Genomic DNA, 25,856 nt, shown 5'->3' on the forward strand with positions numbered 1-25,856 from the left:
TTTGCCTGTTCTAGAATGTCAAGTAAATGGAATCAAATGGTGTGTAGCTTTTTGTGTCTGGCTTTATTTACCTAGCATAATGTTTTTAAGATTCATCCATGATATTGCATGTATCAGTAATTTGCTTCTGATACTACTGATTGAACAATTACCTTGTGTTAGGTACTAACCTGAGTGTGCTTTATATATATTATTAAGCCTAATAACACCCTATGAAATAGGTAATGTTCTCCCCATTTAACAGTTGAAAAAACTGAGGTAAAGAGGTTTATTAGCTTGCTGAAGGACATAAAAGGCAGAACTAGAATTTGCACTTGAGTCTCTCTGACTCCAGATCCCCTGCACTTAACCATTTTAATATAATGACTGAATACTTCAAGTTTCATTTGTGTATATTGGGCTTTTTTTGGTATAGGGGTTGGGATACCTTTGGTGTATTTATTTGTTAATCTCAGTTTATAGTAATATTGTTATTAAAACTAAAAGTCAGTAGCAATTCATGATTAAGTGATAAGAATTGTGGTAATTCTCTCTTACTTGAGTACTGACACATTCTACAACATTTATTTTTTATTCCTTATATGTGTGAGCCCTGAGCCCAAAGTAACAACATTGTGGATTGTAAGTGATTAAAAAGTTATAACAATAATACATGCTCATGATAAAATATTTACAGTAGGGGACTTCTTTGGTGGTCCAGTGATTAAGAATCCACCTTCAATGCAGGGGACATGGGTTTGATCCCTGGTCGGGCAACTAAGATCCCACACGCCGCAGGGCAACTAAACCTGCATGCCGCAACTAGAGAGAAGCCTGCAACAAAGACCCAGTGCAACCAAAAACCCCCACAAACTTACAGTAAATGGGGTGTGCAAACTAAATTGCCCTTTCCCCATTCCCACTCTCCCGAAGTAACCTTTGTATTTTTTGTGTATGCCTCCAGAAAGTACACATATACTTACAAGCATATAGATACAGATTTTTTTCTTTGCGCTAATGGGTTCACACTATATACATAGTTTTTTGCAACTTGCTTTTTTAATTTACTAGTATATCTTGGACAGTTAATAGCACAAATCTACCTCATTCTTTTTTAGCATTGCATGGTATTTCAAAGTAGAGATGTACCATCATGATTTAACCAGATCTTTTTTGGTGGACGTTTAGGTTGCTTTTTATTGCTGTTATAAGCAGTCTGGCAGCAAGCATCCTTATATATATCTTAGTGAAATTACTGGGTCAAAGGGTATGTATAAGCATTAAATATTTTGATAGATGTGTCCTGATTGCTGTAAAAATTTTGTATCTATTTACACTTCCACCAAGAGTAGGTGAGCATTCAAGCCATATATACCTTGGACTTAGTTGGCAAAGTTACTTGGTATATTAAGGTATTTCAACTGGGTAAGATTCAGATTCAGTCCATTTCCTAGTAAGTTTCACAGGGTAGATCTGCATCTGAGGTTTATTGGATTTAAGAGATTTGGGATGTAGCCCTGACATGGGTGGACGGGCTGTTTGATTGCAGTCTCACAGCTGATCAGTGCCTTAGTTTCCATCTAAGGGGATTACCATTTTGCCCTATGCTTCTTGTGGGGATCATGGGAGGATAAATGAGGTTATTTGGGTTAAGTGTTTTGTTACTCTTTTAACAAAGAATTTATGCATTGGCTTTCTTTAAAAGAAGAGTGTTACATAAGTTGATTGTTACTTATATCCTTAGGTATACAGAGATGAAAGAAGTAGCTTTTCCTCCTTTGACTTCTTGGCAGAAGACGCCTCCACTTTAATAGTAGGTCACTGGGATGGAAGTATGTCACTAGTGGATAGGCGGACGCCTGGAACTTCTTGTGAGAAACTTATCAATTCTTCTTTGAGCAAAATAAGAACTGTACATGTCCACCCAGTGCATAGACAGTATTTTATCACTGCGGGATTAAGGTATGTCCTTCATGAAATTTTATGATTTAGGCCTTTTAATGTTAGGAGTAATGTTTTAGTTTGGTGGTCAAAGACTTCTGACTTTTTTTGTAATACCCACAGACCAAATAATTTTCCTTTCTACACTGATTGAGCATTTTTGTTTTTTTTTAACGTGATTATTTTTAAAATGAGAGATTCTTTTGGATTTAATAAATAGTGCAAGTGTTGAAAAAATATACATTTTTGTTTTCCTTGGCCTCATGCGTTTACTTCTAGTCTTTGGAGAAGAACGTACGTAAAAAATATAAAAGTTCCATGTGACCTATAACTTCTTGGTCTGTGTTAACTTTTTTCTTGGATAGATTAGAAAACCAGCTAGAATCTTGTCTCTCTGTACCCACCTGGTTACATATATATGCTATAATTTTGAAATTTTTCGTATTTCTTACTCTATACCAGTGTTTTTTAAATTAATATAGAAGATTAGAGGGTTCTGTCTTAACTGTTCTTCAATGTAGTGAGTATTTGAGTGTCTAATTTATGTTCAGTGCTATTGTAGAGTCTTACTATGTGTACTGTGACAACACTGAGAATTATTCCTCCTGTTACAGGGATATTCATATTTATGATGCAAGGTGCCTGAATCGCAGTAGAATCAAGCCTTTGATTTCTTTGACTGAACACACAAAGAGCATCGCTTCTGCCTATTTTTCACCTCTTACTGGTAACAGAGTAGTAACCACATGTGCTGATTGTAAGCTGAGGTAAATTGGGAAGACAGAAATACTTGTTAAGGAATCTAGAGTCTGTAGTTACTGTGTTAAACAGTAGCTTTGTTGACTATTGCTCCTTATTAAATCACTAGTGTTATTGTTTCATAGTCATGTCTAGGTTCCCAAAGATCAATGACCTGTACTTAATGGCTTTTCAGCAGTTTTGGGATCTGTAGATTTCCTTGAGATTGGCAGGGAAGGTCTGTAGCTACCCTGGAGAGTGATGTCAGTCTTTGCTTTTAGCACTGAAATCAGATGAAATCAGGCTTGTGATATCTTGGAAGGGAGATAATTTTAGCATAGGGAGAAGCTCTTACTTTGGAGATAGTGGGGTCTACCTCACAAGTGAAGTGCTGAATCGAAGTTGCAGAGCCCCAGGCCATGGGCAGGCAGAAAAGGTAGCAAAAATTGGGCTTTTATACAAACTACTGGATAAAATTTTATGGTTTTAGCTTTGATACCTTTCTATAGCTACTTCCTAAAAATGGATTTTAAAATGTAATGTAAACCAATTGAACAAAAATAGAAAATAATGCCAATTAAAAAAGATGTGGAGAATGTTAATGCAATCACAAAGGAAATGATTTTGTTCTCTTCTAAAATCCCTGATTTTGCTTAACATTGCAAGCAATTCTCTGTTTATGAGAGTTTTACCTTAAGTGATTTTGGAATTCGTTCATTATTCATTCAACAAGTATCTGTTAAATGTATGCTGTGGGCCAGGCTCTAGAAAGGCACCTAATTTCTGTTTAGACCCATCTATTGGGAAGAACATGGTTTATAGTGTGTGACAGGTACCCAGTTAATTTCTAGTAAAGTGTGTAAGTATTACCAGGTAATACATTAAGAGATTTAGTCACCAGACAGTGGCAGCTCAGTGTCCCCTTTCCACCCATGTAGTTTTCTTTGTCTTAAGGGCTACTTATTTGTCCCATTCCTGTTCATTTGCACTGTAGAGTTTACTCTTGTTACATTAACCATTAGTGATTTGGCTTTCTAGTAATCTAGTTAGTTAATAAGCTCTAGTGCCAAGAAATTTCAGTGGAATAGCTAGGCACAAGGAGAAGGGGGAGGTGGTGATGATTCGGTTAGTTTCTGTCTGCCAGGGTACCTAGTCGAGGCTTCTGGATACCTCCAGTTGCCCCACAAGAACTCCTCCCCTTGGTCACTGGACAGTCTTAGTCTCGCCAGAATCTGGAAGTGACACTATCACGCCCTCAACTGATGAGTCTCCCTTGATACATGCATACACTTTTAGGTTATTTTTGCATTTTCAGACTACATCCCTTATGTATGACTTATATTACTGTGAATCTGAATATAGAGTCTAGATTATCACTTTAGAATGTACATTTAAGTTTGGAGTAATAATGTCTAAATAAGTAATTTCCACACTAAACTATAAGCACTGAATTTTATAATATTCTTTGTAACTTTTGTAAATATATTAGCTGAGATTTGTTAGCGCCTGATCCTATATATTTTAAGATAACAATCATATTTCATATCATGAACCAGTGAAAACCTTGTTAAATATACTGATAATATTTCAGAAAATTATTAAGAAACAATAAAGAGTGTGCCCCTTTATTCTTGCTCTTTATTTTGTAGAATCTTTGACAGCAGCTGTATATCCTCGAAGATTCCTCTTCTCACCACCATCAGGTAGGTTTCCATGTGCCAAATAAAGTAGACCCTGGATTACTATGAGGTCTTTGTTGGAGTGCATACATTGGACATCTGATTGTCAAGGAGATGTAATAGGTCTGATTTTGTATTACATTGTTCCAGTGTTCCAGGTTGCTAGTTCCTATCCTATACAGAAGGGTTCTTGCTTTCAGGTTTCCTGTTTCTGTAAAGAGGTTCAATCTCTTTTAGTCAGTAGCTGTTCTCTGCCTCTGGGTGGTTATTCTTGGTTAAGGTAAGTGACTTTATTCCAACCTGAATTACTCATGTTATCCTATTGAGACTTACTTGCTGGTGAGGCTAGCTGAAGCTCTGTTTATTTGCACCTGTTTGTTCTGGGCTTGGAGGGCCTCTCCACCGTCCCACTTACTTTGTTTGGTTACCCTTTTTTTGCATCTGCTACTTTTAATGTATGTATTTTACATCAAACTTTATGCAATGCCTTCTTCCTAGACATACCTCTTTATTAGTATTTATGAAGTTGGGGACAGGGTGTGCAATGTATGTTGATTGTTGCTTCATGAGTTTTATAGTCTATAGAGGCTATATTTAAGCATGTTTGTTTTCTTTTTCACAGAATTTCCCTCTTCATTTCCTTTTCAAACTTCATTAATTCTAGTTTATTGGTTTCTAATGCATATTTAAAAAAAATTATCTAGTGTGATGATTCACAGGTCAGTAGAGATAGGGTCATTGAGTGGCAGAGGGAAATGTGGTTCTCCATTGTTCATACTTCTTTAGTTAGAAAGGGTTGCTAATGGTGTTACAATATAAAGAATAAAAAGGCAGTGCTTTGCTTTTTGCTTTGGAGAGCAGTAAAGAGCCCCAAATATATTAAAAAAATTTTTTTTACTTTATTTTTAGTTGTGGTTATAAACGCATAAATTAACCATCATAACTATTTATATGTATACAGTGCAATAGTGTTAGGTATATTCACGTTGTTGTGCAGCAGACTTCTAGAATTTTTTTATCTTGCAAAACTGAAACTGCCCATTAAACATTAATTCCTCTTTCCCCCTTTTCCCAGACCTTGGCAACCATCTTTCTACTTTCCATTTCTATGATTTTGACTATTATAGATACTTCATATGAGTGAAATCATACAGTATTTGTCATTTTGTGACTGGTTCATTTCACTTAGCATAATGCCCTCGATGTTCATCCATATTCTAGCATGTGACAAGATCTCCTCCTGTTTAATTTAAGTTTTTAAAATTAATTTATTTTTTCCCATATTTGCTCTTAGGTTCTTCATGACCATTTCTTTTTTTTCCTTATATTCCATATATATGTGTTAGCATACGGTATTTGTTTTTCTTTTTCTGACTTACTTTACTCTGTAGGACAGACTCTAGGTATGGGAATAAATACGCAGACCTACTAGAGAATGAACTTGAGGATATGGGGAGGGGGAAGGGTAAGCTGTGACAAAGTGAGAGAGTGGCATGGACATATATACACTACCAAACGTAAAACTGATAGCTAGTGGGAAGCAGCCGCATAGCACAGGGAGATCAGCTCGGTGCTTTGTGACCACCTAGAGGGTTGGGATAGGGAGGGTGGGAGGGAGGGAGACGGAAGAGGGAAGAGATATGGGAACATATGTATATGTATAACTGATTCACTTTGTTATAAAGCAGAAACTAACACACCATTGTAAAGCAATTATACTCCAATAAAGATGTTAAAAAAATTAATTTATTTTTGGCTGCATTGGGTCTTCGTTGCTGTGCACAGGCTTTCTCTAGTTGAGGCGAGTCGGGGCTACTCTTCATTGCAGTGCGCGGGCTTCTCATTGCAGTGGCTTCTCTTGTTGCAGAGCATGGGCTCTAGGCGCACGGGCTTCAGTAGTTGTGTTACATGGGCTCAGTAGTTGTGGCTTGAGGGCTCTACAGCCCAGGCTCAGTGGTTGTGGCACATGGGCTTAGTTGCTCTGCGGCATGTGGGATCTTCCTGGACCAGGGATTGAACCCATGTCCCCTGCATTGGCAGGCGGATTCTAAACCACTGCGCCACCAGGGAAGTCCCTTCCTCTTTTAAAGGCTGCATAATATTCCACTGTATGTATGTGCCACATTTTCTTTATCCATTCATCTGTTGATGGACATTTTGATTGTTTCTACCTCTTGGCTATTGTGAATAATGCAGTGAACAAAATGGGTGTAAAGATATCTCTTTAAGATCCTGCTTTGAATTCTTTTGGATATATACCCAGAAGGGGGATTTTGATGGATCATCTGATAATTCTATTTTTAATTTTTTGAGGAACCTTCGTACTGTTTTTCCATAGCAGCCAAACTACTTTACATTCCAGTAGTGCACCAGGGTTCTAATTTCTCTTTATATTCATCAACACTTATTGTCTGTTCTTTTGTTAGTGATTATCCTAAGGAGGTAATATCTCATTGTGGTTTTGATTGCATTTCTCTAATGATTAGTGATGTTAAACATCTTTTCATTTGCTTGTTGGTCATTTGTGTATCTTCGTTGGAGAACTGTCTATTCAAGTCTTTTGCCCGTTTTTGAATTGCATAATTTTTGTTGTTGAGTTATAGGAATTCCTTACATATTCTGCATATTAACCCCTTATCAAATATATGATCCGTGAATATTTTCTACCATTTTGTGGGTTGCCTTTTCACTCTGTTGATTGTTTCCTTTGATGCACAGGGTTTTTAAGTTTGATGTAGATTTGTCTGATTTTGCTTTTGTTGCCTGTGCTTTTGGTGTCATATTGAAGAAATCATTGCTAAATCCAGTGTCCTGAAACTTTCCCCCTATGTTTTCTTCTCTGTTTTACTAATAGTTTCAAGTCTTATGTTTAGGTCTTTAATCCACTTTGAGTTAATTTTTGTATATAATATAAGATTATTGTCCAACTTTATTCTTTTGAATGTGGATATCCAGTTCTCCCAGCACCATTTGTTGAAGAAACTGTCCTTTTCCCATTTTGTGGTCTTGGCACCCTTGTTGAATATCACTTGACCATGTACATGTACATTTATGGGATCTATTCTGTTCTACTGGTCTGTAGTGTCTGTCTTTATACCAGTACCACACTGTCATGATTACTGTTGCTTTGTAGTATGTTTTGAAATCCGGAAACATGAGGCCCCCAACTTGGTTCTTTTTTTAAAATTATTTTTGGCTGCATTGGGTCTCCGTTGCTGTGCGTGGGCTTTTCTCTAGTTGCGGCAAGCAGGGGCTACTCTTCATTGTGGTGTGCGGGCTTCTCATTGCAGTGGCTTCTCTTTGTTGCGAAGCATGGGCTCTATGTGCACGGGCTTCAGTAGTTGCGGCATGCGGGCTCAGTAGTTGTGGCTTGTGGGCTCTAGAGCACAGGCTCAGTAGTTGTGGCGCATGGGCTTAGTTGCTCTGCGGCATGTGGGATCTTCCTGGACCAGGGCTTGAATGCGTGTCCCCTGCGTTGGCAGGTGGATTCTTAACCACTGCGCCACCAGGGAAGTCCTGTTCTTCTTTTTAAAGATTATTTTGACTGTTTGTAGTTCCTTGAGTTTCCATATCAATTTTAGGATTTTTTTTCTATCTCTGTAAAACATGCCATTGGGATTTTCATAGGGATTGCATTGATTGAATTCTATAGATCACTTTGGGTAGTATAGACATTTTAACAATATTAAGTCTTCCAGTCCACAACCACAATGTCTTTCCATTTATTTGTGTCTTCTTTGGTTTGTTTTAGTAATGTTTTGTAGTTTTCAGTATACAAAGCTTTCACATCTTTGGTTAAATTTATTCCTAAATATTTTATTCTTTTTTATGCTATTGTAAATGGGATTGTTTTCTTAATTTCCTTTCTGGATTGGTTATTCTTAATGTGTAGAAATGCAACTGATTTTTGTGTGTTGATTTTTGTATCCTGTAAATTTGCTGAAATTGTTTAAATAGTTTTTTTGTGTGTTTGTGTAGTCTTTAGTCCTACCCAGTTTTCTAGTCCTACTAAATTTACAATACTATGTTGAATAGACATGGCAAGAGTAGGCATCCTTGCCTTTTACCACATCTTACAGGAAAAGCTTTCAGTTTTTCATCATTGAGTATTATGTTAGCTGTGGGCCATTCATATATGGCCTTTATTATGTTGAGATAGTTTTTGTCTATTCCTAGTTTGTTGAAAGGGTATTGAATTTTGTCATGAAAGGGTATTGAATTTTGTCAAATGATTTTTCTGTACTGGTTGAGAGGATCTTATGATTTTTGTCCTTCATTCTGTTAATGTGGTATATTACATTAACTGAGTTTTATATGTTGAACCATCCTTGCATCCCAGGTATAGATTCAACTTGGTCATGGTGTATAATCCTCTTAATGTGCTGTTGAATTTGGTTTGCTGGTATTTTGTTGTGAATTTTTGCATCAATATTCATTAGGAATATTAGTCTGTAGGCTTTTTTTTTTTTTCTTGTAGGTTCCTTGTCTGGCTTTGGTATCAGGGTAGTGTTGGCCTCACAGAATGAATTGGGAAGTGTTCCCTCCTCTTCAATTTTTTGGAAGAGTTTGAGGAGCACTGGTGTTAATTCTTCTTTAAATGTTAGGTAGAAATCTCCAGTGAAGCCATCTGGTCCTTGGATTTTTTTTAATTTTTTAATTTTTTTTTGCAGTATGCGGGCCTTTCACTGTTGTGGACTCTCCTGTTGTGGAGCACAGGCTCCAGACGTGCAGGCCCAGCGGCCATGGCTCACGGGCCTAGCCGCTCCATGGCATGCAGGATCTTCCCGGACTGGGTTAAGAACCTGTGTCTCCTGCATCGGCAGGTGGACTCTCACCACTGCGCCACCAGGGAAGCCCATGTCCTGGGATTTTTTTGTTGGGAGGTTTTTGGTTATTATTTTAATCCCCCTACTAGTTATAGTTCTACTTAGATTTTCTATTTCTTCATGATTCAGTCTTGGTAAATTGTATGTGTCTGGGAATTTTAAAAAAATAATTATTTTTTGGCTGTGTTGGGTCTTAGTTGCAGCATGTGGGATCTTCATTGAGGCATGTGGGATCTTTCGTTGAGGTGTGCGGGCTTCTCTCTAGTTGTGGCATGCAGGCTTCTTTCTAGTTGTGGCATGCAGGCTTCTCTCTAGTTGCGGCATGTGGGTTTTCTTTTCTCTAGTTGTGGCGTGCAGACTCCAGAGTGTGTGGGCTCTGTAGTTGTGCGTGGGCTTAGTTGCCCCTCAGCATGTGGGATCTTAGTTCCCCCACCAGGGATCGAACCTGTGTCCCCTGCGTTGGAAGGCAGATTCTTTACCACCGGACCACCAGGGAAGTCCTTTGTCTGGGAATTCATTCATTTTTTCTGGATTGTCCAGTTCATTGGTGTATAATTGTCTATAGTATTATAATCCTTTTAATTTCTGTGACATCAGTTATAATGTCCCATTTTCATTTCTTATTTTAGTGATTTGCATTTCCTCTCTTTTTTTTCTTAATCTAGCTAAGGGCTTGTCAATTTTGTTGATCTTTTCAAAAAACTAACTCCTAGTTTATTTTTTTCTGTTGTTTTTCTATTCTGTAATTCAGTTATCTCTGCTCTAATCTTTATTATTTCCTTCCTTCTGCTGTCTTTTGGTTTTGTTTGTTCTTCTTTTTCTAGTTCCTTGAGGTGTAGTTAGATTGTTGATTTTTAGATCTTTCTTCTTTTCTAATGTTTACTGCTGTAAATTTCCCTCTTACTATTGCTTTCACAGCATCCCGTAGATTTTGGTAGGTTGTGTTTTCATTTTTATTTGTCTGCAGATATCTTCTAATTTCCCTTGTGATTTCTTCTTTGAGCTCCAGATGTATTTTTAACTTTAAGGTTGTATGGAATATAAAATGATTTCAGGGTTTGGTTATTAGGGGAATACAAATATGGGAAATAGCAGATCCTGTTAAAACAGCAAAAACCTAGATTATATATTTCTTTGTTCTAGGTCTTCTTCTGTTTGCATGTGCTTAAAAAAAGGGAGGGGAGTCCATTGAGCTAGTAAATAGTGAACAAAAAATGTGCCATTTCAATAGACATTTAGTGATCATCCACTGAGCACAAATCACTATACCCAGCACTGGAGATTCAAAAATGCAGAATACATCATCTCTGTCCTGAGTTTCAGTCTTGCATGAAGGATGAGAATAGGTTGTTGGTGACGCAGTAACTTAATGAAAAGAAACTTGGCAGAGAATATCAGCATTTAGGAGCAATGCCATCTTAACCCTCTGCCCATGCTACCTGGAGTTATTTAACACTACTGTCCTTTAAAAAATCGTTTTTTTTCACTAGGCACAACACCATTACTGGGAGATGGCTGACCAGGTTCCAAGCTGTGTGGGACCCTAAACAAGAAGACTGTATCATAGTCGGCAGCATGGCCCAGCCACGGCGAGTGGAAATCTTCCATGAGAGAGGAAAGTGGGTGCACTCTTTTCTTGGTGGAGAATGCCTTGCCTCTGTGTGTTCCATCAACGCTATGCACCCAACTCGGTATATTTTGGCTGGTGGTAACTCCAGTGGGAGGATACATGTTTTTATGAATTAAGAAAGTTGCGGAGTTTTTGGTTTGACAACACTGATTTGTTCAAATTAATCAGTGTCTAAGGAGCCCAGTAATTCACGTGGCTTAGTCTGTTTACTTGGTAATATGTTCTATTTTTAGCAAATATAAAATTGCTTTGTTAATAAGAACTGTGAGCAGAAGGTACTTTTAGTAAGAGAAGCCTTGGAGGTTGTTTCTATAGGATGGCAAGGGAATTAAAGGGGAGACTGTGATGGCTTCAGCACTTTTAATCAGGCAGAATGTTGAGAAATTCTAACATAAATTATAAAGCTTTGAGTGATCAGTATTTTGGTTGTTTTTGTGGTTTTGATTCTATAGTGATATATAGATTTGTGGGTTTTTTTTATAGTTTGCAGTAAATATTTATTTCTAGACTCATACACTGGAAGGGGTCCTGAAAGGTCATCTAACTCAGTGACTTTGAAACTTTTGAGTTTTTAAACTGAGCACCTTTTTTCCCCCTTGCCTCTAAATTAAATCTTACATGAAATCCCAAGAAATTGCTGAGAAGCTTTGGTTCACTTGGGCAGGGCCTGTGTCTGTGTGTGTTGACCCTTTCCCTCCCGCTCCTCTACATGGCTCCTGAGACACAGCTAAGGAAACCCAGGGCTTGTAGGCACAGGGTTTGGATCTACCTGATTGTTGTAATCCAGTATGAGATTACCTTCAGACCAGTGTTTCCCAGACTGTGGTTTGTAGCTGTTCACATGAAATCAGTTAAGTGGCCATGAACAGTGTCTACAAAAATGAAAAGGAGAGAAATAATAAAGAATAGCAAACTTAGAGTAAGTATTCTTTTGTGAAACTTAGTTCCATATGCATACATATTTGTAGGTATACATGCATACGGATATTCTGATGTAAAATGTATTTCTTTATTACTGTGGTACTGTGGGTCATGGTTAAAGAAGTAAAAGCGCCTGACTTAGAAAGTCATAGACAGCCTTATCTGTCCCTGTCTTTAAACTCTCCAGAGGAGATTCAATAACCTGGGGAAGTGTTATGAAATACTATTTTTGGAATTTCTTCATAAAATTTTTTTTTCAGAAGCTATGGCAATTTGAATGTGTCTGTTATTGGATATTACTAAATCAGTGACTAATATTACTGTGTGACCTTACCTATCCAACTTTTTCCATTGTTCTTCATTGCCAAACTACTACTGAAAGCCTGTTGTAAATAGCTTCAGCAATATGTTTGATTTCTAAGAGGAAATATTAACTTTTCATAATTGTATATCACAGAAATAAAGTGACATGTTTCATTTCCTTGAAGAACATTTTTTTCTTAAATAATTTCCTTCTCTGTAATTAAAGTCTAAATAAGTTTTGAGGCTTAGTTTATTAATACATTGTGGGAGTTTAGAAGGAATAGGATTTCTCTATTTTCTTGGTGATATGAATACAGGAATTGATAAGCAAGGTGGAAATATTAATTTATGAAATGCAAAAAGTAAGGTCATGTGAGGTTGAGGTATATTTAAACTTTCCTGGAAATAGTAAATGAAACCTTTAGGCTCCCTTTCCCTTTTCCATGCCACTTAATTTTACAGGTTCTAGAGTAGCTAGTTCTGTGGGAGTTGTTCTTTTAAGATGTTGAAAACTACTCTCAATCAAATTAGTACTATCACTTAAGCTTTGAATACTTGGTGGTATACTTGGTGCTAATTGCCTGGCTTCTGCACCAAATGTTAGCAAATTCTTGATGTTTCTCACTTTTCTGGTTTCTTTTGCCATTGTAGCTTCATCAGCTGTGCTATTTATATCCCATTCTACTTAACAGAGTTCTGTCTTCTTGAGGCGGTGCAGGAAGGAGAGAAGGACGGTGAGTGGGGGACTTGTTTCTTGGTGATAAGCTCTATAAAGGAGCAATTGTTTAAATCTAGAAAGCACGTAAAGGACAGTTGCCTCCCTTAGGACATCCTTACACTGTATTCTGTTGTGAAAGGCACTTCTCCCAGAGACTCGCTTAAAGCTGTGTGGCTTCTGTAATTATGTGTGTATTATGATTGCTCTCTCCCTTCCGGATAAACCTTTTTTGTTAGCTGGCCTTTATAACATCTCATAAGCATGTAAGCTCTGAATTCTCCTGTAGTTATTTTCTTTGAGATGCCTGACCTTTTTTAATGTGACGTTAAGGAGGAAGGAGATGATCTCATTTGGGGTGGATGGAGACTTGGTCAGAATAAGAGAGACCACAAATGATTAGGAACTGATAGAATCTGAATTGCTTAAGACCCATTTTAGTATTCTGTCCTTTGAGTTAACCTTTCCATAGAGAAGACTTTGTAAAGATAGTTCTCCAGGAAAGCAGAGAGCTTTAGGGCTATGGATACAAAGGTTTAAATACTTTCAGCCAGTGTACAGTACATGAGAAGAGGAGGGCATAAACATGTGCCTTCTGTATCAAACTTGAGAGGAAGAAGTATATGCACTCTGTCTTCAGATTCCAAAAACTTAAGGCGTCTCGTTTATTAGGCTGTCCCTTCTGATTTAGTACTTTTGTTTTTCCTTGTTAGTACAGAGTTGATGGCCAGTAATGAGTTTTAGTTTTAAGACAGCATAGACCCATAATTCTGGTTCATGTGGCTGTAAATGTTTGACTTTTCAAATGAAAAGGTGGAATTTTGTGAGGAAGATAATATTTAGCACAGTTACACAGAGCGAGGAGTAAAACATCTTAAGGTATGTTTTCCTAAAATGGAAGCTGTGCAAGAGGAAATGTTTTAAAAGTATCTTTTGTGTGTTTTACTCCACTCCATCAGCATGTTGTAGGGGTGTGTAGAGGAAGCCTGTTCATGAGCTAAAACCAGAAGTGTGTTCAGGTGCAGAGGGGCTTGGTTGTGGTTGAGGCACCCTAAGCAGGGGCCTTGAAAGGACGTTTGCATAGGTGAGTCGTCATTAGTTATCCAAAGAAGGGCTGTAGGGACTTCCCTGGTGGCACAGTGGTTAAGAATCCGCCTGCCAATGCTGGAGACCCGGGTTCAAGCCCTGGTCAGGGAAGCTCCCACATGCTGCGAAGCAACTAAAGCCAGGGCACCACCGCTACTGAGCCTGCGTTCTAGAGCCCATGAGCCACAACTACTGAGCCCACGTGCCCTGACTACTGAAGCCCGCGCACCTAGAGCCCGTGCTCCACAACAAGAGAAGCCACTGCAATGAGAAGCCTGCGCACTGCAACGAAGAGTAGCCCCCGCTCGCCGCAACTAGAGAAAGCCCGTGCGCAGCAACGAAGACCCCAATGCAGCCAAAAATAAATAAATAAATAAGTAAATTTATTTTTTTTAAAAAAAGGGCTGTAGCTGTAAGTCTGTAGGATCATGGGAAACCACTTGCATCCAGTGGTTCTCACGCTTTTTTACTCTTCAGATCACTTTAAGCAACTTTAAGAGACTCCTGTCATTAAGAAAAAACACCAACTTCCCTGGGGACAGGGCACTGGATATCATTTTATTTTTTTATTAATTAATTTATTTTTGGCTGCACTGGGTCTTCGTTGCTGCATATGGGCTCTCTCTAGTTGCAGTGAGCAGGGGCTACTCTGTTGTGGTGCGCGGGCTTCTCATTGCAGTGGGTTCTCTTGTTGTGGAGCACTGGCTCTAGGCACACGGGCTCTAGAGCTCAGGCTCAGTAGTTGTGGTGCACGGGCTTAGCTGCTCCGCGGCATGTGGGATCTTCCCGGACCAGGGCTTGAACCTGTGTCCCCTGCATTGGCAGGTGGATTCTTAACCACTGTGCCACCAGGGAGGTCCCTGGATATCATTTTAAAGGTAATAGGAACCTCTTAAAATTTGGAAGTAAGTGAATAACCTGATCAGTGCTTTAGGAAAATGATCTAGTGGCAGAATGGAGGGTTGGAAAGCAGGTAGAACTGAAAATAGGAAGATTAGATAATAAGCTAGTAGGGTGGACCCTAGTCTCACTTTTTATCCTCATGGAATTTAGAAGACCATTACCAGTCGATAGCTAGAGTGATGGTTACAGAATCAAATGAGATAGTGTTAAAGGAATGTATGTTGTTAAGTTGTAAATATGAGGTTTGTAATTGTAGTGGTGATATCATTCTGTTCCCTTCATAGGAAGTGTTTGCTGTTCTCTCTCTTACTCCAGGCTTACAAACACTGGTGCAGAAGCTGGACCATCTAGATTCTCCTTTGGGCTCTGAGACTGTGTGTAACCTTGGGAAAATCATTTCTTGGTTTTCCTCATCAGAAAAATGTGGTCCAATTCATCTCCAAAATTATTTCACACTTACAGCTTCTAAGTTCTTAATAGTATTTATTTTGGGGGGAAGAACAAAGATAATAGACGGCTATAAACAAAATGATTATTTTAAATAATTCCAGTCGCAGACAGCAGTCAGCTGTGTAAATCCCACTGGTATCCTTTTATCTATGTGTTGTTAATTTTAAGGAGGAGAAAGTGAGATAGGCTGTAAGTTAAAAAAAAAAAAAAGAGTCCACTCTTCTATGATATTTAAATATTTATTTACGTTTAAAAATAATTTTCATGGCACCAATGATTTTATGCTAACTACATACTGCATATGTAGAAAAAAGTACATTGCTTTGAAGGAAAATGTAACTTATAATTTTTGGCACACAAGAGGTTAACAACTATATATATTTTTAATGAAACTAAGAAATTCACATTTGCAGGTAGTTTACCTTCTACTGCTTAAAGATGCAGTACACTATTCTTTAGTAAGAGTTTTATTTCCTCTGATAGATGAAGCTGTGGAAACCACTGCTTTTTCTACAATGAGATCAAAACTAATTTTGAGAGAAAATAGGAGACATAGTGGAACATAGTAAAATCAGGTTAAAAACTTGAACAATTTCTAATGATGGGGAGATCCCAAAAAAGACTAGTCACCAACAAAGGAAGTTTGTTATTCAAGCACTATTTGAAAAGCAAATTGAAGGAAACTTTTCTATCTGTATTTTGTGGGATAAGCCCTGGAAAAAAATAACCCAAAAGTTTCTGTTCAGAGAGCAAAATCCAGCTGTAGGAAGTGGCATGGACTATTGTACTGTTAGAACTCTAGACACAAGTACGTACCAGGATATGGAATACTGCATCTTTCTTTAATGTGAATATGAAAGGTCAGAGTCGAGGCTATCACTCACTGCATAGAAACACCATATTCTACAGACTGAGGTAGGAACACTACACTAAAAGGTAATCTGCTATGTTGCATAAGACAGTAGATATCCAGGTTAAAACCAGCCCCCTATTTCCTGACAGCCTTTTCTTCTGAGTCTACTTTTTACTCCAATCCTGTGCTAATAAAGCCTTTCCTGTGTAGATGACAAGTGGCAGTGGCTAGTTGGTTCTAAGCGATCCCTAATCTTTACTAGGCTCTCCCTCATATTTTGTCTTGTCACTTTGAAAATAGATGTTTGTAATTCTGCCCAAATTTCTGCTGGTATGGAAATGATCAGACAGGCCCTCTTCCATGCTTAGATTCTGGCTGCGTTTTAGCATTCCAGTGGTTGATCTTGCTCATCTTGGCATCAGACATCTCTTTGCTGGTTGGTTGTTCGAGCACCCTTTAAACAAGCAACCCCAGTGCCTCTACTGGGAAATGATCCGGATCTTTAACACATGTCAGGGATTGGAGCAGAGCTGACCCTCTTTCTGCTTACACACTGGTAAGGAGCAGTGTTATTGTCTAGCTCGGGGTTGGCAGATTATGGCCTGTGGGCTAAATTCAGCTCACTGCCTGTTTTTATAAATAAAAATGTTATTGGAACACAGCTTTGCTCCTTTGTTTATGTATTACCTATGGCTGTTTTGTGATAAGATGGCGGAGTTGAGTAGTTGCCAGAGTATGGCCCACAAAACCAAAATAAAAAAATATTTACTATCTGGCACTTTACAGAAGAAGTTTGCCGACCCCTGGTCTAGATAAAAGGGCAATTAAAATTTTGAAACACAGCACCACCCCCAACCTTAAAAAAGGAAAAACTCCGTTTATCCATGGCTATTAGATTCTATATATGGACGTGGTTCTGCTGTCTCAGAGAACAAACTAGGGGAAAGCAGATCTACATGTGACTCATTCTGTTCTGCATTTGAGGCTCCCCAGCATCATAGGGTGTCAGCAGCTGCTCCACTGTTATGTGGGTCCCAGGAATATGTCCACTGACTGTCCTTACGTAAGTCCTCAGGCCCAGATGACTTAGAAATCTCTCCCTGAGATGAAAACAAGATCTTGTGTGTGAGTGGTTGTAAGAGTTGCAGAGCTCGGGCCTCGGACCCCACACTCACCCTCCACATGCTGCTCTTCTGCATGGAGCCTTGGCAAGGATGGTAAGTGCTTTCCTACAACTTTCATTTTCCCAGTGCTTTCCTACAACTTTCATTTTCCCAGTGCAGAGGATGACGCTAGGGGGCAGTATTTCTACATCTAAGTCTTGGTCTCTGCCACATTCACCTTCTTTTGTAGGCATCTCTTAGAACTCCTATTTAAAGAGATTCTTTTCCTGGTCCCTTCCCAGGCTGTTTGTTGATCTTGGAATTCTATTTTCTGAAGCTTTTTATTCTCAGGATCAGTTTCTTCCTTGTGTCGTTTAAGTTCGTCAGGCTCTATTTTTCTTAATCCATAAAGTAAAAACAAAATATGAATTGATAAGAAAATACATTTTGTTGTTAAAATATAAATTGAAATAGTCTTTTTTGGGGGGGATGGTGTTGTACAAAATAAGTACTGCTCTGTGACCTCAACGGTCTCTCAGGTACCTTAGCTCTGGTTTCTGTTAACTACACTTAGTCCTGCATTTCTGACAGTTCTATCCCTGGCACCACCGAATTCACCTAATGCTTCTGGAGCACTATAAAAGTCTTGAGGGTCTTCAGAAAAAACCCCCACAGAAGTCTAAGTTCATCATACAAAACTCATGGTGATGCCCACTAGGATCTAGTCTAAGGGGACAGACTTACCCCACCCCTGCTGCTGCTGCTGCTGTAGTGGTGGTCCCTTCAGATGCCCACTCTGCTCAGATTTGAAAGAAATAAAAGGAAAAGAAAATCCAACTCAGACCGTCATAAGAAGCAACTTTCCATTTAATCATTCTACACGGATGTTTACTTTTTTTTAAAAGCTCTGTCTGGGAAGAAAACCTAGACAGTCCCCATTGTCCAGACCCCTGGCTTGCCCCGCTGAGGCTGCAGTGATGAGTCTACTGGAACTGAGTAGGAAAGCTCCTGCAGAATACAGAAGACAACAGCTCTCTAGTCTCCAACTAGTGTCCCATCTACTAGGTGACACTACTGCGAGAATCAGTAATAATAAAATAAATTATTTTTGATATTTTCAAAATAATACACATCTATGAAAAATCAAAATTCAAAACCAAAAATTTTATCCTGCAAATTGGGAGGATGAGAAACAGAGTCGCCGAGCCTTTCTTGAAAGAACCTCTGAAGGAAATGAGTTTTCCCAGTTAGTTTAGACAAGGCATGAGCCTATCCCTTTCTTCTTCTGGGAAACGACCCTCCTAGGCTGTGGACTTTGAGTCATGAGAGGAGGACTTGGTACATGTGCCGATGGTTCCACGATGGGTCCCATTGCTGGGAATGGGTAGCCGGGCTCCTTGGTCCACCTGGCTAGTTATTGGGAGGATTCATGCCTTCTCAGGTGTCAGTGAGCAGGCTCACCACTGAGCGGATTTTGCAGGCAAACCATCGCCTGAGGGGACAAAAGTATTGATAGTGGAATTGTTCAAACTCGGGGGTCTGGCGGATATCGCGGAAAAAGGCAATGTCAAGGTCGGACTCGGTAAGGATGATCAGGAGGAGGAGCAAAACAAAGAGGAGTCCCATGGTCACAAGGAGCAAACGGAGGACACTTAAAACAAACTTATTCACCTGTTCCTCCTCTGGCCTGCCGTGCCCCTGACACAGGGCCCTCAGCTCTCCCCCAAGGGCCTCCATCTCTGCAGCAGTTGGGGTGCTGGTCTCACACTCCTTCTCCTCCTCAATGCTGCAGGTGGCCCCATTGATCTGCCGGGAAAGCAGCATCAGCTCCAGGCTGTGCTCGGCCACAGGGGTGGGCAGCACACTGTCTGCAGGGCTGTAGGCCTCATCCGCGATCACGGCAACTCGCTCATTGCTGTCTGCCCGGCTGCTTCTCACGTGAGGCAGGAAAGTGTCCCCGTGGGAGGAGGTACGTACCGGGGTGGAGTGGGCACTGTCCCGTAGGGACTCGAGGCCTGGAAAGGCAAAAGGAAAATGAGCAGGCCTTCTGTGTGCCGGCACCCACTTCGCTGTCAGGCGGAGGCAGCACCTATCCTGCTTTATCTGGTCACTAAAATCTTAGGAGAAGCCCCTTTGCACGCCCCACGTGACCAGCAGCAATGGCCACTGCACTCTGTTTTGATGTATCAAGAATAGGACAAGAGAAGCAGCAGGAACCAGAGTGGCATTGGTTGCAAGTTTTTCTTTTTGCTTATAGTTTTGGCCATATTGGTTAAAGATTCTGCCTTTCTTGCCTTTGGTGTCTTGGGCCTGGCTTTAGCCCAATTTGAAAGAGAATCGCAGACTATCCCTGACCCAACCAGAGCTGGGGTCATGGTTCAGGGAGCCGAGGGCCTTGAGAGGCAGGAATGTGGAGGAGACTGTGTTTTGCCCAGCTGGGCCTCATCAAATACAGATTCTGGAGCCGAGTGTCCTAACAAGCTGGCACACAGCTCCTTGAGCTCATGAGCTCATCTTTTGGATTTCTGCAGCTGCTATCAGGCTCCTCAGCCACCCAGTTCTAGCTGTCCTGACTTTGTGGGAGGTAAAAACCTGATCTGCTCTTCCTAAGTGCTCTCCCTCTCTTTTCACCTTAGACTGAGCCGGGTCCAGAACAGGCTGACAGCTCCCCTTGCTTTAGCTACTCCAGAGTACAGAGTGGTCTCTGAGACGATCTTGTTGCATCAGTGGGAAATTCGCTTACATTAGTTAGGAGGAAGGGTCTTCTGCCCCTAAAACTACTCATTATCTCTTTACTTTCTTAGATGGAACATTTCTTTCTTTCCAGGGCTCAAAGCTCTAGTAGGGAAGAACAGGAGCTGGTTACCCCCCTCAACCAAACAGCAGCCACCCAGGCCAGCGGATGTCAGAGCTCAGAGTCACCAAGTGTGGCCCATGTCATAGTGCTCCCAAGGAAATGGCTTCTTGTTTTCAAGTTCAGTGTCTGTATTTTCTACTCCTGGCCATATTGGTGGTTTCAGAGTGGCTCTCCCTGCTTTTGTGGTCCACATCAAGAGAAGCTCGTCCCCTTCTGTTGCTCTGAAATCGACCCTGACTGCCCCAGACAGCTGGACACCCAGCTAGTAAAGGTAAGACCTAACCAGGGCCAATTACGGAGTTTTCTGGTTCTGGGCTGGCTTCAGAAGCCCCAAGGTCTCTTTTAAAAGGTGCCAGTAACATTTCAGAAATAGTGTATCTCGTCTTCCTTGGTAGGTAGCCAGTTGCAGCCAGGCCGCCTGCCTGCCCAGCCTGCTGTAGCCCGTCTCGGCATACACACAGTAAAAGATTCTCCATAGGAATGAACCCTGGGTTACGAACGAGTGGCTGGCATGGGCAGGGGAGATGGCAGCCCCCTGCTATCCGCCTCTGCTGCCCACCACCTCACCATTAGTATATTAGCAGCAGCTCTTGGCTCCTGCTTTCAGAAGCTGCACAGTCCTGGCTGTATTTCCTTTGTCCCTATGCTATAAGATACTTAAATTTGTATAATGTTTAAAACTTTTTAAAGCACTTCCATTTTATCTTTAAACAACTTCATGAAGTGGTGAGGGCAAGAGGTTACAGTCACGTGGTTGGTTGTTACTGGCAAAGACAAGGGTAGAATCCAAGCCTCTTTCTATTCCATGGTGCTAATGATCATGCAGTTGGATTCCGGGGAGTGGAACAACAGGCCAGGATGAATTAAGTCAACAGCCTGCACCTGCCTTAGACTTAGGTCCCAATTGCCCAAGAAACTGTTGTGAAATAAGGTGAAATTAAGAGCCTGTCCCTTGTTCCAGAGCCTTTGATGTTCCTCTGTTTTCTGTTTTCCCCAGTGTTCCTCCCTTCTTCCCCCATTTGCACGTGTGTAGCATGAGAAACACATACCTGGGAGTGTGAAATGGGTTTCTGATAAAACAAACCTTTCCAGGCTCTGATCTTACATGTTGCTGGCTCAGCTCCTTTCCCAAGTACTCTTCTGGCTCCCTGTTCTCTGGAACCTCAGCCCCGTTGCACAGGGCACCTCACACCCTTTCAAGGGCTGTCCCCTCACAAGGACAGCTCTGACTGCCAGATCTTCCAATGTATGACCAGCATAGCTGCCGGAAGCCACTTAGTGCAGTCATAGCCTGGCCTACAATTCAGCCCTAAGCCTGCTGGGGAAGGTGAGGGGCAAAGGCTATGACATCAGAAAGAGCTAATCAGAGGGACACCAGAAGCCACATTATAGTGAGTTGTTGGTGCTCTCAGTAAACAAGATAATGGCTACATATGTATTTCTAAGTAGACAGCCTGACAAACAAAATTACTCAGTAAATGTTAGTCTTCTGTTCCCCCAACAGACCTCACCTATAAAGTTAAGGTTATTCCTGTGCTAGGTTAGTCCTGTACAGAATTTCAGGTTTCACTAGAAACCACCACTCGCCTCAAACCTGTTATTCTGGGATGGATGGGGTGGGTGTCGTGGGTGGGATCTGGGTGAGTGGCACAGCAAAACAGAGGGTGTCTTTTTACCTTGGAGGTGCTCCAGCTGATCGCCTTGCCCAGAGGTGGCTCCCAGTGGGCCAGGGGGCACAGTGGTCAGGAGCCTACCCTGGAGCCGGGGCCCCATCCTCAGGATGCGCACACTCAGGGGCCGAAGGCAGTGATTAGTCAACCGGAGCTGAACTCGGACTCTGGTGTGAATCTTAATCAGACTCTTCCCCATGGTGGCCCAGGAAGGCAGGTACTTCTTCAGTGGAAATCAGCTGATCTCTTCATGGGAACCAGCCAGGCGGGGAAGGTACAGAGGGAAAGGATGGGAAACCAACTGATCTCACGCCATAGCAGCCCTTTCGCAGTGCCTCCCATGCTGGAGAGAAAAGGTTGGCTCTGAGAGTCTCAGAGCAGACTGAGCTGCAGGGAAAGAGCAGCTCTGAGAGGCCAGCGTTATCAGGGGACTGGATTCAGTCAGAAGGACTTAGAGCTATAAAAGGTAATGGTTTCCCAGCCAGTAGCTGTTTCCCTGAGGCTCGTATAAGGGCCTCAGACCTCTCAGAGGGTGAGGAACAGAGAGGGCAGGGAATAATCCCAGAGAGTAGGGGAAATCGGGACTGTCCCAGAAAATCCAGGATGTGAAGCTACAAAGAAAATGGCTTTGGGTTGGGTGGCTCTGAAGTGTAAGGCGGTGGCTCTGGGGCTGGAAATGGGCTGCGTCCCCTCCTCCACTGGGATCTACGCTATTTGTCTGGCTGCCCCATGGGGCACAATGGGTGAAAGAACTGACATACCTGAATGTCCTCTCTGGGTCAGGCCTGTGCTAATAACATGTGTTATCTTGGCATCCCCTAGAGCAGAGGGCAGGGCCAACCAATGCAGTCTTCTTTTTAAGGGTCTCAGTTCATTGAGATTACATGGTTTCATTCAAACTGTAACGTTACGTTAATGTCTTTGCAATTTTCCCCACTGTTTTTGGAGATAGCAAACAAAGCTTTCCCCTGGAAAAGGCAAATGGTTTCTGTGATATTAATTATGTGCCATATGGACTATAGGAAAGACAATCCCTGATGGAGCGTGAACGAATTTCAAATGTCCATAACTTCCTGGGCATTTTGATGGTTTGTGTCCTTCCTCTGAGGTCCCCATTGAGTCCCTCTCACCCTTCCCTGCCTGGTTGGGGTGAACAGTGAGGGTCAGCCGTGTTAGGTGCTTTAAAGGTAAAACCCCCCCTTGAGAGATGATGCAGCTGAACTCTCACCTCCTGAAATAATCCATTCTTTATTTCCCCAGGCTTGATGATCCCTGCACTGATAGAGCCGCTCAACTGCTAAAATCTTGTATTTTTTTTCACATCCAAACCAGATGTCCATCTGCCTCTCCTCACCCTGAATTACATTCTGCCTGTGAGTTTCATTCCTGCCAGGGCAGTTCTGAGCTTCTACCCACGCTCTTCTGAGTCTAATGGGCCTCGAGGGCCATGACCTGGGATGAAGACTGTGCTTGTCTATAGGCACCACTGGGCATGGGGTGTAAGGAGCACGTTGGCTTGGGGAGTAGCACGTGGAGGCCTGCTGTGTTATAATCTGCCAGGTGTGAAGTTCTGAGCCTAAGCTTTTGAGGCCGTGCCCTGGCCCTGGGGTGGGGGGGTGTCTGCTCTAATAGCTTTCTGCACCCTCCCCTGGCATTTTGTAAGCATGGGTGACAGTTTTGGATGTTGAGGAGCCTACTGCTGCTACAATGGGAGAAGACAGGTTCTGGGAGGAGGCTGAAGGCACAGCCAGAGCTGGTGGGGAACTGAGGCAGCCTCACAGCTCGTCTTGGGGGAGCTTGAGGATGGTTCTCCCCACCTCTGAGTTGTTTTGCTAACCCTGCTTGGCAGCTACTCCAAATGAGTTATATCCCCACATGGATGGCCTCAGTCTTCCCTCTTCTGGGAATGCTGGTTTTACTGGACATTCTTCCATATGCTGGGGAGCAGTAATGCCTGAGGCTGTTCTCCCATGCGATACCTGCATTAGGGCCAGCTTCCCCCAGGGGGTGCCTTTTCTCTGGGAGGACAGCTGTCCCGACTTTCTGCAAGAGCCTTGGGATGAACCTGGTGGCTTCAGCCTCAGGACAGATGGGAACAAGGGCCACAGAGAGGGGAGAAAGTTATGTTTCCTCAAAAGAGGAGAAGACAGTCCACTTTCCTGAGATGCACACCCCAAAATAAGAGAGCTGGGCTCACTTCTCCCGCTCAGCCTAAGATAGGAGGGAAAACCAGGGGGCTGTGTCTGATGATGGCCAGCCCTCAATAATTCCATACCTTGCATAGCCATTATACTTGGGAGTTTCCAAGGCACCTTCCCCCACCCCCCACCCCTTTCTACAGTGGGGGCAACAGGCTCAGAGAGGTTAAGCAACCTGCCCAGAAAATGTGTGGCAGAGCTCCTATTTTGACCTCATCCTTGACTTCCTGACCAGGGCTCTTTGCATTGTGCTTGCTGCCTACCCAGTAAATGCTTTCATTTCTTTAAAGTACTTGCATGTACATCAGCTTCCTTGAAACCCATGGGGTTTTACAAATGGAGCAACTAAGGTACTCACATAAATAAGGCCTTTGATCGTGGTTCTCTCCCAAAGGTTTAGTCTAATACTCTCAGATCTACAAACCCCTCCTGGACCACAGCTCATCAGAGCTGGATGGGATTACCCTTCACCTGACACCCAGCTGGTGTTCCCATTGACTGGATGAAACATTCTCCCTACCATTGGAGAAACTTGCTGCTGTCTCTAGTGCAAATTCACTTCTTTTCAAGGTCCCTGTGAGGAACCGGTCCAGGTGACAACTTGGAGGAACCCCAGGTCATCTCCAGAGCTCATGCTCACCTTCCATGATGGAGATGTGAACAGCTCTTCTCCGGGTCCTAGGGACGCTGCTCAGCCTTGGGCCATGGGTTATGGAGGGACAGCTGCGGCTGGGGACCATCCCTGCTCTGAGGTTAAAGAAAAAAAGAATTCTGTTAGTGCACTGACAAATGTGGTCAGGACTCAGAGTTGAGGACTGGTTACTAGAATTGCCTGAGAATTGCCTGGCTGTGTTAAGGTTTGTTTTGTTTTTAAAAATCTTTAATACCTGCTTTCTGCCTTTAGTCCCTGAATCCCAGTCAGAGACACTACTTCAAACTTGTCAACCTCCTTATATCCCAGACCTACCCGAACCTTTCTTTAGTGTGGCAGTGGTGCCACTGGTCCCTGGGCAGGATTGTCAGAGAGTAGAGCCCCAGGATATGTGGTGCTCCTAAAAATGTGCCTAAGACTGATATGCGGCCTCCCCTGACTTCCCACAGAGGGCAGGGGGGTCCGTGTGAAGGCAGGTAGTAATGCTCCCATTCCCAGAGGTCAGTCTGGTTGGCAAACCCCAGACCTTTTGGCCAATCATATTCTCCCTCAGTCTTACCAGGTTTTAGGAGATGGCCTCCTGGAAATTTATGATTTACAGTTACACATAAAGCATGGATCCTGAAACTATTTCAGACCTAGTGTGACTGGCTTCCTGTAATGCACTGTTTCCAGAGCCAATGAAATCTTGCTGCTTGGGCATGTCCTCCAAGGTCTATGACCAATTTCAGGACTTGGGATGATGGTAGAGAATTACCCAGGAAGGTGGCTCCTGGGTCTGATGTACTGTCTGCATTAGCCCATCTTCCCTCATTCTCCAGGGTCATCCTGTTCCCATGCCTTTGACTGAGATGGGTCTCTTCACCCTGCTGCCCTGTTTGGAAGCCATCATGGCCAGAATCTTCACAGTACTCAAACTGCTGGCTCTTTTAAGAGTCCGAGATCTGAGCTGGACCTGGTTTGGGGATAAGCCCCTGGTGCCTACCTGTGTATTTCTGGTGGCTCCCGTTTGATCTTGGCACTGGACTCCATCACTTCCTTTGCAACTCGGCCACTATAAGTAGTATAAATAAAACAAGCAGCAAGAAATGAGACAGTGTTCCAGGACTGAGCTCCTCTGTAAGATCTCAGATACTTGAGCTGAATTGGGAAGTGGCCTCTTTGGCCTACCCCTTCTCAATGTTTAGGCCACTGAGTAGGGCTTGCTTGCTGGGGTAAAGAGCTCTAAGGCGTCCTGACAGCTCTCTGTCTCTGCGGTCTTTGGGATCTTCCATCCTCATTTAGGAATGATTCCTCATTGTCCAGCGTGTTCCAGAAATATTGCAAAAAAATGAAATCTTTAGATAGAAATG

The 25,856-nt window shown here is 42.0% G+C and overlaps 2 protein-coding genes across 12 annotated transcripts in view; one reads left to right on the forward strand and one right to left on the reverse strand.

The window, feature by feature from the left end:
- Positions 1 to 12,180, forward strand: part of WDR76 (WD repeat domain 76) — a 64,232-nt gene extending 52,052 nt beyond the window's left edge. For all 9 annotated transcript variants that reach the window (XM_079907861.1, XM_079907858.1, XM_079907860.1 and 6 more), the window contains 4 exons: positions 1,724 to 1,941; positions 2,535 to 2,687; positions 4,308 to 4,361; positions 10,654 to 12,180. In XM_079907861.1, the coding sequence (XP_079763987.1) occupies positions 1,724 to 1,941; positions 2,535 to 2,687; positions 4,308 to 4,361; positions 10,654 to 10,909 (681 nt within the window). In that variant the 3' untranslated portion in view covers positions 10,910 to 12,180. The remainder of the gene's footprint in view (positions 1 to 1,723; positions 1,942 to 2,534; positions 2,688 to 4,307; positions 4,362 to 10,653) is intronic.
- Positions 12,181 to 17,303: 5,123 nt separating this feature from the next.
- FRMD5 (FERM domain containing 5) overlaps positions 17,304 to 25,856 on the reverse strand; it is a gene marked incomplete at its 5' end in the record, with an annotated part of 339,686 nt that continues 331,133 nt past the window's right edge. For 2 of the 3 annotated variants that reach the window (XM_079914500.1, XM_079914499.1), the window contains 3 exons: positions 17,304 to 19,142; positions 24,493 to 24,599; positions 25,490 to 25,558. In XM_079914500.1, coding sequence (XP_079770626.1) covers positions 18,565 to 19,142; positions 24,493 to 24,599; positions 25,490 to 25,558 — 754 coding nt within the window. In that variant the 3' untranslated portion in view covers positions 17,304 to 18,564. The remainder of the gene's footprint in view (positions 19,143 to 24,492; positions 24,600 to 25,489; positions 25,559 to 25,856) is intronic. The other variant, XM_079914501.1, reaches the window with a different exon arrangement.

Source organism: Stenella coeruleoalba (genome assembly GCF_951394435.1).
Source record: "Stenella coeruleoalba genome assembly, chromosome: 2".
In the NCBI taxonomy this organism is placed as follows: Eukaryota; Metazoa; Chordata; class Mammalia; order Artiodactyla; family Delphinidae; genus Stenella; species Stenella coeruleoalba.